General features: G+C 48.5%; 1 protein-coding gene across 2 annotated transcripts in view; it reads left to right on the top strand.

The window, feature by feature from the left end:
- The window catches only part of SETX (senataxin), a 50,713-nt gene extending 41,973 nt beyond the window's left edge, over positions 1-8,740 (top strand). The window contains exons 23-25 of one of the 2 annotated variants that reach the window (XM_056538394.1): positions 5,728-5,826; positions 5,914-6,001; positions 6,267-8,740. In XM_056538394.1, coding sequence (XP_056394369.1) covers positions 5,728-5,826; positions 5,914-6,001; positions 6,267-6,893 — 814 coding nt within the window. In that variant the 3' untranslated portion in view covers positions 6,894-8,740. The remainder of the gene's footprint in view (positions 1-5,727; positions 5,827-5,913; positions 6,002-6,266) is intronic. The other variant, XM_056538393.1, reaches the window with a different exon arrangement.
- Positions 8,741-15,198: the final 6,458 nt, after the last annotated feature.

Below are 15,198 nucleotides of genomic sequence, written 5' to 3'. Positions count from 1 at the left end.
ACCTTCCACCTACAGGACCCAGGATCTTCAGGCGCGGCCCCTGCTGTGTCCTTTTGCCGCGTTCGGCGGGCTCCCCAAGTTTTCAGCTCTTTACTTCATTTGACAAGCTGTTGGATGTGGCCTGAAGGCATCCAGACAAATGGACCACTTCCATGGATCTAAGAAGCTCCGAGCTCTCTTTCCCTTCCATCAAGACCTGGTGGCGAAGTGGTCTTCCCCCTCCTATGGTAGACCCTCCTGTGTCGCGGTCATCTAAATCCACTACCCTGCCGCTTGCTGATGCCGCCTCCTTTAACCCCTTAAGGACTCAGGGTTTTTCCGTTTTTGCACTTTCGTTTTTTCCTCCTTACCTTTTAAAAATCATAACCCTTTCAATTTTCCACCTAAAAATCCATATTATGGCTTATTTTTTGCATCGCCAATTCTACTTTGCAGTGACATTAGTCATTTTACCCAAAAATGGACGGCGAAACGGAAAAAAAAATCATTGTGCGACAAAATCGGGAAAAAAAACGCCATTTTGTAACTTTTGGGGGCTTCCGTTTCTACGCAGTGCATATTTCGGTAAAAATTACACCTTATCATTATTCTGTAGGTCCATACGGTTAAAATGATCCCCTACTTATATAGGTTTGATTTTGTCGCACTTCTGGAAAAAATCATAACTACATGCAGGAAAATTTATACGTTTAAAAATGTCATCTTCTGACCCCTATAACTTTTTATTTTTCCACGTACAGGGCGGTATGAGGACTAATTTTTTGCGCCGTGATCTGAAGTTTTTATCGGTATGATTTTTGTTTTAATCGGACATTTTAACCATTTTTTATTCATTTTTTTAATGGTATAAAAAGTGACCAAAATACGCTTTTTTGGACTTTGGAATTTTTTTGCGCGTACGCCATTGACCGTGCGGTTTAATTAATGATATATTTTTATAGTACGGACATTTACGCACGCGGCGATACCACATATGTTTATTTATTTTATTTTTTTACACTGTTTTTATTTTTTTTATGGGAAAAGGGGGGTGATTCAAACTTTAATTAGGGAAGGGGTTAAATGACCTTTATTAACACTTTAAAAAAATTTTTTTTTGCAGTGTTATAGGTCCCATCACTGGCGTGTATTAACACGCCTGTGATCAGCATTATCGGCGCTTGACTGCTCCTGCCTGGATCTCAGGCATGGAGCAGTCATTCGTCGATCGAACACCGAGGAGGCAGGTAAGGGCCCTCCCGGTGTCCGGTCAGCTGTTCGGGACGCCGCGATTTCACCGCGGCGGTCCCGAACAGCCTGACTGAGCAGCCGGGTCACTTTCAGTTTCACTTTAGAAGCGGCGGTCAGCTTTGACCGCCGCTTCTAAAGGGTTAATACCGCACATCGCCGCGATCGGCGATGTGTGGTATTAGCCGCGGGTCCCGGCCCTTGATGAGCGCCGGGACCGACGCAATATGATGCAGGATCGCGGCGCGATCCCGCTTCATATCGCGGGAGCCGGCGCAGGACGTAAATATACGTCCTGCGGCGTTAAGGGGTTAAACATTTGCCTGGAAAAATTTGCCTTTGAAGCGGTAGGCTTTGTCTTATCGCCAGCCTTTGCCTCTACTTGGGTTTCCAAAGCTCTCTTGGTCTGGGCCGGTCAGTTGTGCCAAGGGATTTTGGCAGGCGCCTCCCCCGGTGATTTAGCGGGGCCAGCTCAGCAGATCGTGAATGCCAGGAACTACATCTGCTCGGCCTCCTGTCTGCTCTCTGCTCTGCTTTTACCTGGTGGCCCTTCGGCGTTTGATGTGGCTTATAGCTTGGAATGCCGATTCGACTTCTAAGCGCTCCCTTACTGATCTGCCTTTCATGGGGTCTAGCCTCTTTGGTATACGTCTCGATGAGATCATATCTGAGGCTTCAGGGGGCAAGAGCTCCTTCTTACCCTAAAATCGTCCTTGTTGTTCGGACTCCCTCCTTTCGCCCCTTTCGTTTCTCGGGCCGCCAGGACGAATCAGCGGCCCCTCAGGATAGGAGGGCACCCTCTTTCAAAACTCGGCCCTCCTGGAAGTCGGGGCTCCGTTCCAACCGCCCCTCTTCCGAATCTGCAACTCGCAAGCCTCCCACTGTCTGAAGGTGTGCCCCCATCCGAGCCTTCCCTTTGGATGGGTGCGTAGTCGCCTGTCCCTCTTTCGGGAGGTTTGGCTTGCGCAAATCCAGGATGCTTGTGTTCGAGAGGTCGTATCCCCGGGCTATCGAATATAATTTTCTTCTATTCCCTGGGATTGTTTGTTTTTCTGTCCCGCCCCCCTTGTTCTCCCGCTCTTGCTGCAGCTTTTCAGGTGGCCCTTCCAACCCTTTTGCCCCAGGGTGTGATAATACCGGTTCCTCCTCGGGAACTTTTTTTGGCGTTCTACTCCAATTTCTTCGTAGTTCCCAAGAAGGACGGCACTGTCCATCCTATTCTCGATTTGAAGCTTCTAAATAGAGATGAGCGAACTTACCGTAAATTCGATTCGTCACGAACTTCTCGGCTCGACAGTTGATGACTTATCCTGCATAAATGAGTTCAGCTTTCAGGCGCTCCCGTGGTCTGGAAAAGGTGGATACAGTCCTAGGAGACTCTTTCCTAGGAATGTATCCACCTTTTCCAGCCCACCGGAGCACCTGAAAGCTGAAATCATTTATGCAGGATAAAGCATCAACTGCCGAGCCGAGAAGTTCGTGATGAATCGAAATTAACTGTAAGTTTGCTCATCTCTATTTCTAAACCGTCATGTGGGACTACACCATTTCCGGATGGAATCTCTGCGGTTAGTGGTCGCCTCCATGGATGCGGGGGAGTTTCTCCCTTCTGTGGACATACGGGACGCCTACTTACATATTCCGATCTTCCCGGCCCACCAAAGGTTTCTACGGTTCGCTGTTCCTGCGGGTCATTTTCAGTTTATCGCCCTACCCTTCGGACTGGCGACTGGTCCTCGAGTTTTCACAAAGATGCTGGCAGCAGTGGTGGCTCTCCTCCACTCTTGGGGTGTCTCGGTCCTCCCCTCTCTGGACGACCTACTCATCAAGGCGCCCTCACTGGAGCAGAACCGGGTCAACCTCGACATCACTCTACAGATTCTCTCCAGTTTTAATTGGATCATCAACTGCGCGAAATCCAACCTGTCCCCATCCCAATCTCTTGACTTTTCTTGGAAACTGCTTCGACACAGCGGCAGCCCGTCTTACTCTTCTGGAGGACAAGCTTCGGGAGTTGTTGTCAGAGATTCGCTTTGCTTCGTCGGCCGGGTCTGGTTCTGGTCCGTACCTGCATGTCGGTCCTGGGCAAGATGGTGGCCTCCATGGATGCAGTCCCATTTGCCCAATTTCGGTACCATCCCCTCCAATGGGCCATCCTCTCTTAGTGTCCCTTGTCTTTCCACTGCAGGATCCGGCTTCCACTCCTCGTTCACCGCTCCCTCCTTTGGTTGCTTCGGTCCCCCCTCCTTCGGGAGGGTCGCTCCTTCCTGCCTCTCAATTGGCATGTCCTGACCACGGACGCGAGTCTCCTCAGCTGGGGAGGTGTCTTGCGGGACAAGACAGTTCAGGGCCGTTGGACCCCGTCGGAGTCAGGTCTCCCCATCAACCTCCTGGAGCTCTGTGCGATCTTCCTGGTCCCTCGTCACTGGAGTCTCCTGCTCCAGCTGGCCTTCCGGTGAGAGTGCAGACTGACAACGCCACTGCCGTGTCATACATCAACCCCCAGGGCGGCACCCGCAGCTCGGTTGTCATGAAGGAAGCTTCGAAGGTCCTCTCCTGGGCGGTCCTCTCCCGGCCATATCGGCGGTCCACATTCCCGGGATCGACAATTGGGAAGGAGACTTTCTCAGTCGCTCCACTGCCGACCCAGGCGAGTGGTCCCTTCACCTGGAGGTCTTTGCTTTGTCGCCGCTGGGGAACTCTAGACTTTGATCTCGTCGTGTCCTGCCAGAACAGGAAAGTCCCTCGCTTTGTCTACAGGTCGTGGGATTCCCTGGCATAAGCATTAGACGTTCTCGGGGTCCCTTGGACCCCCTTCACTCTGCCCTACCTTGTCCTGGTGATTCTGGTAGCCCCGGACTGGCCTTGTCGTGTGTGGTACACCGACATGGTCATTCTCGTGGCGGACGTTCCCTTCAGTCTTCCGGATCACCCTGACCTCCCCTCCCAAGGACCCCTCTGCCACCCCAATTTACTTCCACTGCTTTTAACGGTGTGGCTGTTGAGATCGCGGTTTTGAGGGTTTGAGGTTTCTCTTCTTCTATGCCTCTCCAGGGACTGCTTTGGGATATCCCATGGTCCTGTGTCCCCCAATGAAGCACTCGAGAAAGTAGATTTTTGGACTTCTCTTTCTCTTTCCCGGAGCTTCTATTGGGGGACACAGCACCCGCCCACTGGTTTGTTGGTGACCAGCCAGTTTCCGCCGCGTGGTTTGGGGGTGTCTTGTTTGTGGTCGGTTACCTTCTTTTTTTCTTGGGTTTGTTTGGACGGTTCTGTCTTGGTCAGCTCTCCTTCTGCTTTGGGACTAAACTGACTTGCTTAGAGCCAGGAGGCGGGTGTATCTTGCCGGGAGGGGCCAACTTTCTTTATTAGACAATAATATAGATGTTCTTTTGTATGCCTTGTGCTTACCTGATTTAGTTGATGTTGCAGGCATGATATTTCAGCCATACTCCTTCACTGCATTTCCTTCACTGAAATGATTTCCTAATGCTGCACACATTTACCATTAAAGTGGTACTCCAGTAGAAAACATATATATACATATTTTTTTTAATCAGCTGGTGCCAGAAAGTTAAACAGATTTGTAAATGACTTCTATATAAAAATCTTAACCATTCCAGTACTTATCAGCTGCTGTATGCTCCACAGGAAGTTGTGTAGTTCTTTTCACTCTGACCACAGTGCTCTCTGCTGACACCGAACACGGACAGAACTACACAACTTCCTGTGATGCATACAGCAGCTGATAAGTACTGGAAGGGTTAAGATTTTTAAATAGAAGTAATTTACAAATCTGGCACCAGTTGATAAAAAAAAAAAAATCCACCTAAGTACCCCTTGTATTTTCAGAGAGAGGGGATAGTCTGATCACTGCTGGTGCTGGATGAGGACATCTACTTGACCTATAATCATGATACAATTTTCACACATTTCTACTGCATTTTTGCAGATCAACAAAATAATTTTTTTTTCTTTTTCTGTTTTTGCTATTTGTGAAAAGAGCCTATGTATCCTGACGCTATACTGATAGCGTGTGTGTGTGTGTGTGTGTATATATATATATATATATATATATATATATATAATGTATCCTGATCCCATAGAGATAGCAGCAGTATACAGATAGAGCTGGGAGGGAAAGGGTCAAATAGCTGCCAGGAGGGATCTGATTGGTGAAAATGTCCTCCGGTAGTTCATAGGAAGTCAGCTGACCCAGGACTGACCACTTTCTCTTACACATTAAACACTGATTTTCTGCGGTTCAGACTGGTGATAACATGACCCAGTTACAGTAATGAAACGTATAGATGCAAATGTGTTGGAAGAAAAGAGATGGTGCCCCTGCAGCAGCTCGACCCCCCCCCCCCTTTAACCAGCGGATTATGGGGGCAGCTGCAGTATGGCAGTTACGGTCGGGGTTCCCTTCTGTACAGGACGTGTTTTTAGTATCGGTTTCTCGTCCGGCCTCCGTTGTGACTTTACCCGTTTGTCTTTTAGGCCGAGTGAAGTGGACACGGTTGATGGATTCCAGGGTCGGCAGAAGGATTGCATAATCGTGACCTGCGTCCGCGCCAACTCTGGCCAAGGGTCTATCGGGTTCGTATCGTTGGTTCGGGAAGCTTTTATTTTCTTTTAAGGTTTTTGCCATTTGTTCGTCCTCTCACCTTCTGTCTCACGTCTTAGGTTCCTGGCCAGTCGGCAGCGGCTCAATGTGACCATCACCAGGGCCCGGTTCAGCCTCTTCATCCTGGGCAGTCTGCGGACCTTAATGGTGAGTAATATCTCGGGACAGCAACCTATCCTCCTCGGAGCAGTGAGGTGGAGTGGGGTAGAATGTAATGTCCGCAGGTGTCCAGTGGGTGGCTCCACTTCTTCCCTATCCAAGTATATAGAGATTTGTCAACCACCAGGAGTAGGAGGGGAACATATGAAGGTGCACTCCACCCCTCTGATATTTCTTGGTTTAGGACCCCAGAAGGTAAAGTATGGTGTAGGACACCCCAGTATGTGATCATGTGGCTTGTGTCATCTTGCAGGAGAACAAGGACTGGAACCACTTGATTCAAGACGCAAAGAGGCGAGGGTCTCTCTTTCAGACGAAGGAGGGGCACTACCAGAAAGATGTGGGGCGTATCCTGAAAAGACCTTCTGTTAGCCAGTCAGGCTGGCCGCCAGGGGAACGGCACACGGCAGGGAGTCCCTCACATACCTCTCCGGCTGAGGCTCCTCCACGAGAACATACACTACCTCCCCAACCGGTTGTCCAGCCACCCAAACGAATCGTGTCACATCCAGCTGTGGACATTAGGCCAATGCTGAACCGTACGGCTTCGGCTCCGGTTACATCTTCAGTTGCCAGAGCGAAACTTCAAGATCCAAGACTGGCGCGGCGGCAAGGGGAGGAGGCCAGAGATGCCAATCCCTCAAGATCGGAGGCGCAGAAGCAAAGCACTGGTTATGTCCAGAGTAGATCCCGGACTCACTTCTCTTCTTCCTCATCATCATCAGTTGCTGGGGTCAAGCGACCGTCACATTCGTCATCTTGGGATCGGCCGCCCCACAGTGAACAGAGAGCAAATGACTTCACCAGAGACCGGGACTATCGGCAAGTGACCTCGCGGTTAGATCCAGACCAGGAAGCTAAGAAGAGGAAGATTACCTAGGACTGTGCTGAGTCTTACCCAGCGAGCGGCATCTACGGTCCCATTGACTGACTCCGTTTTATACTGTGGGGGCTTTTTACCAGTGTTGTCCATTTGGCGGCACTTTACTCTCCCGATACGATGATATCGATCATAGGGGACGCGTGTAAATAAAGCTAAATCCCTGTACAGAAAAAATTCAGCAGTCTTCAAATAGACTTAAGGGTAACGTCCCGAGGCACCGGTGCCAGTCACAAGTCTTTACCTCATTTGCTGCTTTAAAAAAATGTTGTTTTTTTTTTTTATTTATTTTTTTTTTTAATCGGCAGAGTGAACAAAGATTTGGTAAATGTTTAAAGAGTCGGGTACCCCCTTTTAATACATTTGGTGCATCTTTCTCCAGCATAGCTTGACTTAAAGGGGGATGTCCAGCACAAGAAACAACCCGTGTATGGTTTGCAGAGATCTTGCATAGTATCACAGGCTCTGAATACAGTAAGTTCTTGTCCCCTCTCCCCTCCTGTCAGCTTGGGAGGAGACCAGTGATGTGAAATGGGGAGAGTGTATTACTGCTTATTATATGTATCTTTAGATGAGGCAGCAGGAAGCTGTTCTCAATCCTGTCAGAACAGGTTTCCTGCTGCCTTATCGGAGTCCTAAATCTAATGAGCAGTAATATCAGCTACCCCCTTCACATCACTAGTCTCGTCCTGAGTAAAAAGGGTAGGGGGAGGGACAGGAGCTCTGCATTTAGAGCCTGTGACGTGATGTCACAACTTACAATGCTGAAAGCAGAGATGGTATGATAAATCTCTGCACTATGGCTAATACCAAATAACTAGTCAAAAATTAACATGTCAAAAGTTTTGACCTAAAGGGGTCTGAGTTTTCAGACCCCGACCATTTGCTAGAGAGAGCAGAGAGAGAGGTGTGCGGCTGAGAGCTTCTCCCCACTTTCTGTGCTGGCGGCTTTGGCTGTCCGGGCATCCTGGGAGTTGTAGTTTTGCAACGGCTGGAGGCAGGGTGCGAAACACTCTCTACAGCATGTCAAAAGTTTTTTTTTTTTTTTAAGTGACAGTGCCCATTTAAGGCCAGTGTATACATTGCTTGTCTTAATAAATTGCCCCCTTTTATGCCTCTGATCTTCACATTTAGCAAGAGCTCTGTTTGCTGTCAGTGAATGGCAATTTACGTTGCAGAAATTTCTGAGACAAATCACGTGTTTCATACGATTGGAGTTGATTTGGCTGCCGGGTGTGTGTATCGTCAGGCCGGAGAACACGTGAAAACCACACGCGGTATGCAGCATGCGGTTTTTACCAGGAAAATACGCTGTAGTTCACACAATGCAAATTTGAAAAATAACAGCACTTATTCTTGCACGAAAAGTGCATCGGGAAGCCATTTGTATCAGAGCAGTATTGTATTTCACTTACTGAAGATCGTTTACGTCAGTTTCCCAACCAGGGTGCCTCCAGCTGTTGCAAAACGAAATCTCCCAGCATGGCCATGCTGGGAGTTGTAGTTTTGCAAGAGCTGGAGGCACCCAGGTTGGGAAACACTGGTCTACATTGAGCAGACCTTAATCTGGTGCATTTCTCATTCACTGACTGCAAGCAGAGATCTTGATAAAGCTTAGACATGGAAGCGCAGGCTATTAGGAAGGTGCAGAGTTTTTTGTTATATAATGATCATTTATTGTGGTTTTTTTTGTACAGTTCTTTGTGCTGAAGACTTTCTATGCAGTCACATGACTCCGCGAGTCCTCGTCTTCCCTCGCGATGCGATGGGGTGAAGTTTGGACAATAAATATTTTGGGAGCGACTATTTTTTATAAATGTATCAGAGTTTGTGTTTTTTGTAACTAATTTACCTGCACGGCTTAAAGGGGTACTCCACTGATAAAACGTTTTTTTTCTCGTTCGCTCTTCATTGGGGGACACCTAACTGATGGGTATATGCTCTTGCCACTAGGAGAAAAGAAAAGTCGGCCCCTCCCTGGCAGGATATACCCGCCCTCCTGCAGTGAGGTAACCAGTTTTATCGAGTGTCACTTAGGAGGTAGACACATAGGTCGGGGGCTCTCCAGACCTTTGTGCCTTTTCTCTTATTTTCTAGTAAGGGCTGTTTTGTTAGGTTCTTTATTCCTTTTTTGTTTCCCTTTTTCAGGTGGAGGTTCAGGTGCATGGCGCTACCTGTTCCCCCATATGCGGCTAAGCGGCACGGGACATAAAATACAAATGCACCGTTAACCCCTTCCTGCCAACGGCCAGCGCCTGGGGTTGCACCGTGGTCCAGGTCCCCCTCTTTTCCCTGCTCGTCTTGGGCTGTAGCAGCATGACGTGATGCAGGCGACTTAAAAGCTGGCTGAAGACATCTTTGGTGAGTATAAGAAGACAGGTGAGTATACGAAGGTGGAGTCCTTGGGTGAGTATGTGCGCCCCCCACAGAAATTATGGGGTTAATTGTTTCCCATGTGTCGTTTGGGGCAGTTTAATGGAGGTCATTGGCCTGTTCTTTAATGGGGTCCGGGCTCTCACTTTAAGTCTCTCCTGTCTGTGGTGTCTCAGGGCAGCCGGCGACCTTGCTGCAGCCCCCTGTACTTTATGAGCCGCAATCGCGGCTCTCAGCTCCTACAGCGCTGTGTGGCCGGTGGGGGCCATAATGGCGGCATGTAGCTCCGCCCCCCTTCTTCCCGAGTTCAGAGCGGGAATCTGTGTACTACTGTGGGGTCCCTCTGCCGGCGCTGCCCTCTTAGCGCCGACAGGGGAGAATCTGTGCCTTTCCTTACGGAGCTTAGCTCCGCCCCCTCCCGCAGCGAGCGCTCCGGTCTGGCGCGCTGCAGGGGTCTTTAGTTTTACCAGGTATTTCAGGGGCTGTATCAATCCTCTGACTCCCTGTTTGGGGCCGTACCTTTCTAGCCGGCGGGCTACTTCCCAGCCGCGCTCCGCGGCTCTCCCTCTCCCACCGGATGGACGGGAACCGTGGTCTGCCAGTTGATTACCCCTGGCCTAGGTCTTATTTTCGGGGTAGGGCTTATTATTGCAGCCCACCCGGAAAATGCTGCTAGGGCTTACTTTCGGGGTAGGGAAACATGGTATATAGGGGTGTGTGTGTGTGTGTGTGTGTGTGTGTGTATATATATATAATATATATATATAATATAATATATAAAAAAAAAAAAGCTCTCCACTATCAGGGTTCTAGCTCCCCCATATGGCAATCTTGCACTACTGCAGCCTTAGTTGGCCATGTGCGAGATGTTTTATTCAGTCCTCCTGTAGGATTACTTAGGGTGCGTTCACACGACTGTTTGCCCCTGTTTCAGCTCCGTTTTTGCAGATTGTAAACGGGTTAAAAACGGTTAAAAAAAAATCCCATTCATGTCAATGGGATTTTTTTTACAATCCGTTTACATCCGTGTGCACACGTTTGCAGTCATGCAGTATTTTTTCTTCCGTGAAAAAAACGGAAGAAAACACGGACATGATAATTTTAACATTGAAGTCTATGGCAAACGGATGAACCTTTGATGTCATCCGTTAACACCCGGGTTTAAAATATCCGTAATTACATCTGAGCATGCTCAGAAGAGGTGACATCAGCAGACTCCTACAGTGTTGTGGGACTACTACTACTCACATCATGGAAACAAGTCTGTTCCATGATGGGAGTAGTAATTCCCCAGCTGCAGGAGTCTGCCGGTGGCTGGGGGGGACTACATTAGTGTTTGTACTACAACCCCCATCATGGATCAGACTCTGTTCTATGATGGGGGTAGTAGTACAGGGGCTGAGGGATTGATCGCACCGGGTCTCACTTCTGAGATCCGATCAGAAGTTATTAAACAGAGGAGCGGGCGGCATGGTCCGCAACCCTGCGATCACGATGTATTTTACTTTCATTTTTAAATTCCCCCCAGGGAGCTCTGAATGGCCTAAAAGCGCTGTGGGGGGCAAGATATATAGCTCTATATATCTAGCCCCCCAGTGCATTTATAAAGATATAACCCCAGCCAGCTCAAAAATATATACCCCCGCAGTGTGTATGTGTGTGTATATATATATGTGTGTGTGTGACCCCTGCAAGCGCATTTATAATGTAACCCCCGCCTGCGCCTTTATAATTATATGCCCCCCGCCAGTGCAATTATCAATATATACCCCCGCCAGCGCATTTATGTGACCCCCGCTGTCGCATATGTCATTACTGCAGCGCGATGTATGAATAGTATTTTACTGGCAGAACACCGCACCAGCCACTGCCAGCGCGATGCTGCTGATAGAATACTATTCATACATCGCGCTGCAGCCTGCACGGGCATATTATATAGAAGTGCTGTGGGGGCAGATAATACTATATATCTTGCCCCCCACAGCGCTTTTAATATACATTGTCCACTTTCAAAATCCCTGCAGGGAGCCCTGATTGGCTCCTCGGTACGGGCCATTCAGAGCTCCCCGCGGGGAATTTAAATATGAAAGTAAAATACATTGTGATCGTAGGGTTGCAGAGTCTGTTCCATGATGGGGGTAGTAGTACAAGCTCTAATGTAGCCTCCCCAGCCGCCAGCAGACTCCTCCAGCCAGGAACTACAACTCCCACCATGGAAACAAGTCTGTTCCATGATGGGAGTAGTACTAGTCCTGGCTGCAGGAGTCTGTAGGTGGCTGATTTTTTCATTAAAACAAAAAAAAACGGATTAAAAACGGTTACTAACGCTACAAAACGGATACCCGTTTGATCAGCCGTTTCTATCCGTTTTTTAAAATATTTTTTTTAATTTTTTTTATAAACGGAACGGGGGCAAACGGCCGTGTGAACGCACCCTAACTATACATACTTTACATTTTAAAATGCAGCCTTGGAGACCGTTTGGTGTAGTTTGGCGCTCTCTTGTGGCCAAATTTTAGTATTACACCCTAATTCTATTGAGGCCTTGGCCGACCGACAATATCTGTTCTCCTCAGTTTAATATCTGCAGTCCTAAATTCGTAGAATCTGCATCAGGGCTGCTTTAATTGTTTGCCTCTAGATGGTGTCCTGGTGTACGCCATACATGAGCTTTCCTAACCTTGTGCAAGCTCTTGGCGTTCCTGACGGACACTTAGGTCGCCTTTGAGGTTCCTCATCTGTCATATCCGCCGGCCACCCACCCTGGGGTGTTCTTGGCATTTCATACTATATGTTCCCTTCTCAACAGGCATTGGCGTCTAGTGCTCCGGATCCTCACATCCAGCGCTAGGTCTCCATGGGTATATCCTTGTATGGGCAGGGTTTCCTCCTGATGTCTTTGTGCCAACCAGTGGTCTCGTCTGTCTCTCATCTCCCAGCTGCTGTGTCAGCAGCTGGCACTCCGGTACCTCTCTGCTGGTGCGAGGTGTCCAAAGGCCTGACCGTTCCCTACTAGGGACCCATACCTGTCAGGTAGAGAGTGGTCTGCATGGTTTCCTCTACCTCCTGTCACACATCACTCAACCGATGTATCTGCAATTGGCGTTCCGGTACCTCACTACTGTGCGAGGTGTCCGATGGAATGACTCGCTGTCTTTTTTTTTTTTTAATCAGATAATTTTTATTAGTTTCAAACATTTTTTAACAGAAACAGTGAACATACAATAACCCCCCCCCCTACACCCACCCCACCCACCCTACAAACAAACAGTCCGTCTCTCCCCTGTGCAACAGCAAAATAGGCACCCATAGGTTCAATTAAACTGTTACCCCAATGGGAAAACTCCCTCACACCTCGTGCTCATTTCCTCAGCAATCGGTACCCACAGGCACTCCGATACAGCCACCAAAGAGGGATAGCGATAGAAGGGCAGGCAAAGAAAAGAGCAAAGCCACTTTCACGGATCCCTAATATTCAAACCAAACACACCACATGAAGTACAGACTGAGGACAGATACGCAATTTAAGAATCAGTCGTCGGGGGGGGGTCAAAATGATGCACCCAGGGTCCCCAAATACCATCAAATTTCCTTTCAACATTACGTTTAATATATATCCCCTTTTCCATGCGCACTATCTGTTTAATTCTGTTAATAAGATCAGCCACTCCCGGAGGAGATGGTCTGATCCAGAACTGCGCAATCAGTTTCCTGGCTTGATACAACACCCGTAATATCCCCACTTCTCTCATGGAAGGCTCCTGATCACATCCAATAAGTAAGTAAGCACAACTTGGGTTCCCTATTCAGTGTAACCCCATAGACAGTCTCAATAAGGCGTAACACATCAGTCCAATAGGCAGTTAAGACAGGGCACGCCCACATCATATGCACCACGTGAGCCTCCAACGCACCGCACCTAGGGCAGGCAGAGTCAGACCTAACACCAAAGTTATGTAAGAACAAAGGGGTCTTATATACCCTGTGCAAAAAGAACAATTGCGACAGCCTGTTAGACTCAGACAAGGACAGGGACGGGGTAAGCGACAAGACTATAGCCCATTCCTCGTCACTCAACCCACCAAGGTCTCTCTCCCACTTAGTTCGGACTGTTAAGGGGAAGCGTTCATGGTAAGAACCCAATAACTCACCATAGAGCCAAGAAATAACTCCCGCAGACTCCCTTTTCGTAATCACAGATTCTAGGACCCTGTTAGATTGTACCTCCAGCATCCACAACCGATTCTGAGTTTCATACACATGACAGAGCTGCAGGTAACGATAAAATGAAAGAGCGTGGTAAAGCAAACTCTTCCTGCAAGTCCACAAAAGATCTAACTACCCCCTGTACAGCTAACTGCCCCTTTTCACACAGTCCCTTCCTCTCCCAATAACCAGCATCTGCAAAAGAAAACCGTCAATCCCGGGTTACGCCACAGCGGTGTACTGGATAGGAAACTCGTAAGACCCAGTAACTTACGCGTATGACCCCAGAGCTTGCAGAGGAGTTGGGTAATGGGAGAAGAATCCGGAGGTCTGGTCAGGGCTCCAATTTCCAGAATATGTAGTGGCACCCTCTCTCCATGTTTGGCCATAAATAAACGACCCGTAGGGCCCAACAAAGACGTCTTCGCCCACCCTCTAACCTGATGCAATTGCGAGGCGAGGTAGTACAACCAGGGATTAGGTAATGCCAGACCGCCCAAAGACTTACCCCTTTGTAAAGTCTCTAGTTTGATCCAAGCAGTCGCCCCCCCCCCCCACACCAACTGTCTGAATAGCCGTTGTAATCTATGAAAGTAAGTTATTGCTATCCACACTGATGAGTTCTGCAACACATATAACAACTGCGGCATGAGCACCATTTTTGTTAGATTAGTCCGGCCAACCACTGAGATCGTCAATTTACACCAGACAGTTACCTTCTGAGAGCTCCTATCCAGCAGGGGTGTCAGATTCCGGGGTATAAAATCTTACACAAATGGCGTGATGTTAATACCTAAGTATTTAAATTCCCTAACCACCTGAATATTAGAAAGAGCTATCTGAGGAATACAAGGCAAAGGATCTAAGGGCAACAGAACCGATTTGTCCCAATTGATGAGTAGGACAGGGTATGTACCAAACTCAGTAATAATAGACATAACAGGATTCAGAGATCGAGTGGCATCACCGAAGAATAGTAACATCTCATCAGCGTATAGCGCCACTTTCTCATCAATGGAACCATAACGGAATCCAATTCTATCAGGCGAGGATCGCAGAAGACAAGCCAGTGGCTCTATAGCCAGTGCAAAGAGTAAAGGCGACAGGGGACATCCCTGCCGTGTGCCTCTCCGCAACTCAAATGGTGGGGACAGCCGTCCATTAACCCGAAGACAAGCAGTTGGGCACTGATAAAGGAGAATCCTGGGTCCGAACCCCATAGCCCCCAGCACCGTCCACAGATAGTTCCATTCAACGCTATCAAATGCCTTGGCAGCGTCCAACGAAAAAATCGATCTAGCCCCTGCGCCCTCCTGAGACATCTGTAAATGAAGATACACTCTCCTAATGTTATCTACCGTAGATTTCCCCGGCATAAAGCCAGTCTGATCCCCATGGACTAGAGATAATACAACTTTAGCTAGTCTGTTAGCAAGTACTCGGGCCAGCAACTTCACATCGGCACACAGTAATGAGATTGGTCTGTAAGAACCTGCACACATTGGGTCCTTTCCCGGTTTTGGTAAAAGTACTACAATGGCCTCCATCATGGACCGAGGCAGAGAGCCATCCAAGGCCGCCGACCCGACCACTCGCAACAGCTGGGGCAGGAGTATCCCTGAGAATTTTTTATATACCTCACTCGGTAGGCCATCTGGGCCCGGGGCCTTTTCATTAGCAGCGTCTTTCAGAGCTGGTTCCAATTCCTCCAGAGAGATGGGCGAGT

The sequence above is a fragment of the Hyla sarda genome, chromosome 9, assembly GCF_029499605.1.
Source record: "Hyla sarda isolate aHylSar1 chromosome 9, aHylSar1.hap1, whole genome shotgun sequence".
In the NCBI taxonomy this organism is placed as follows: Eukaryota; Metazoa; Chordata; class Amphibia; order Anura; family Hylidae; genus Hyla; species Hyla sarda.
Note: the sequence above shows the minus strand (reverse complement) of the source record. Positions and strands in the feature narration are given on the sequence as shown.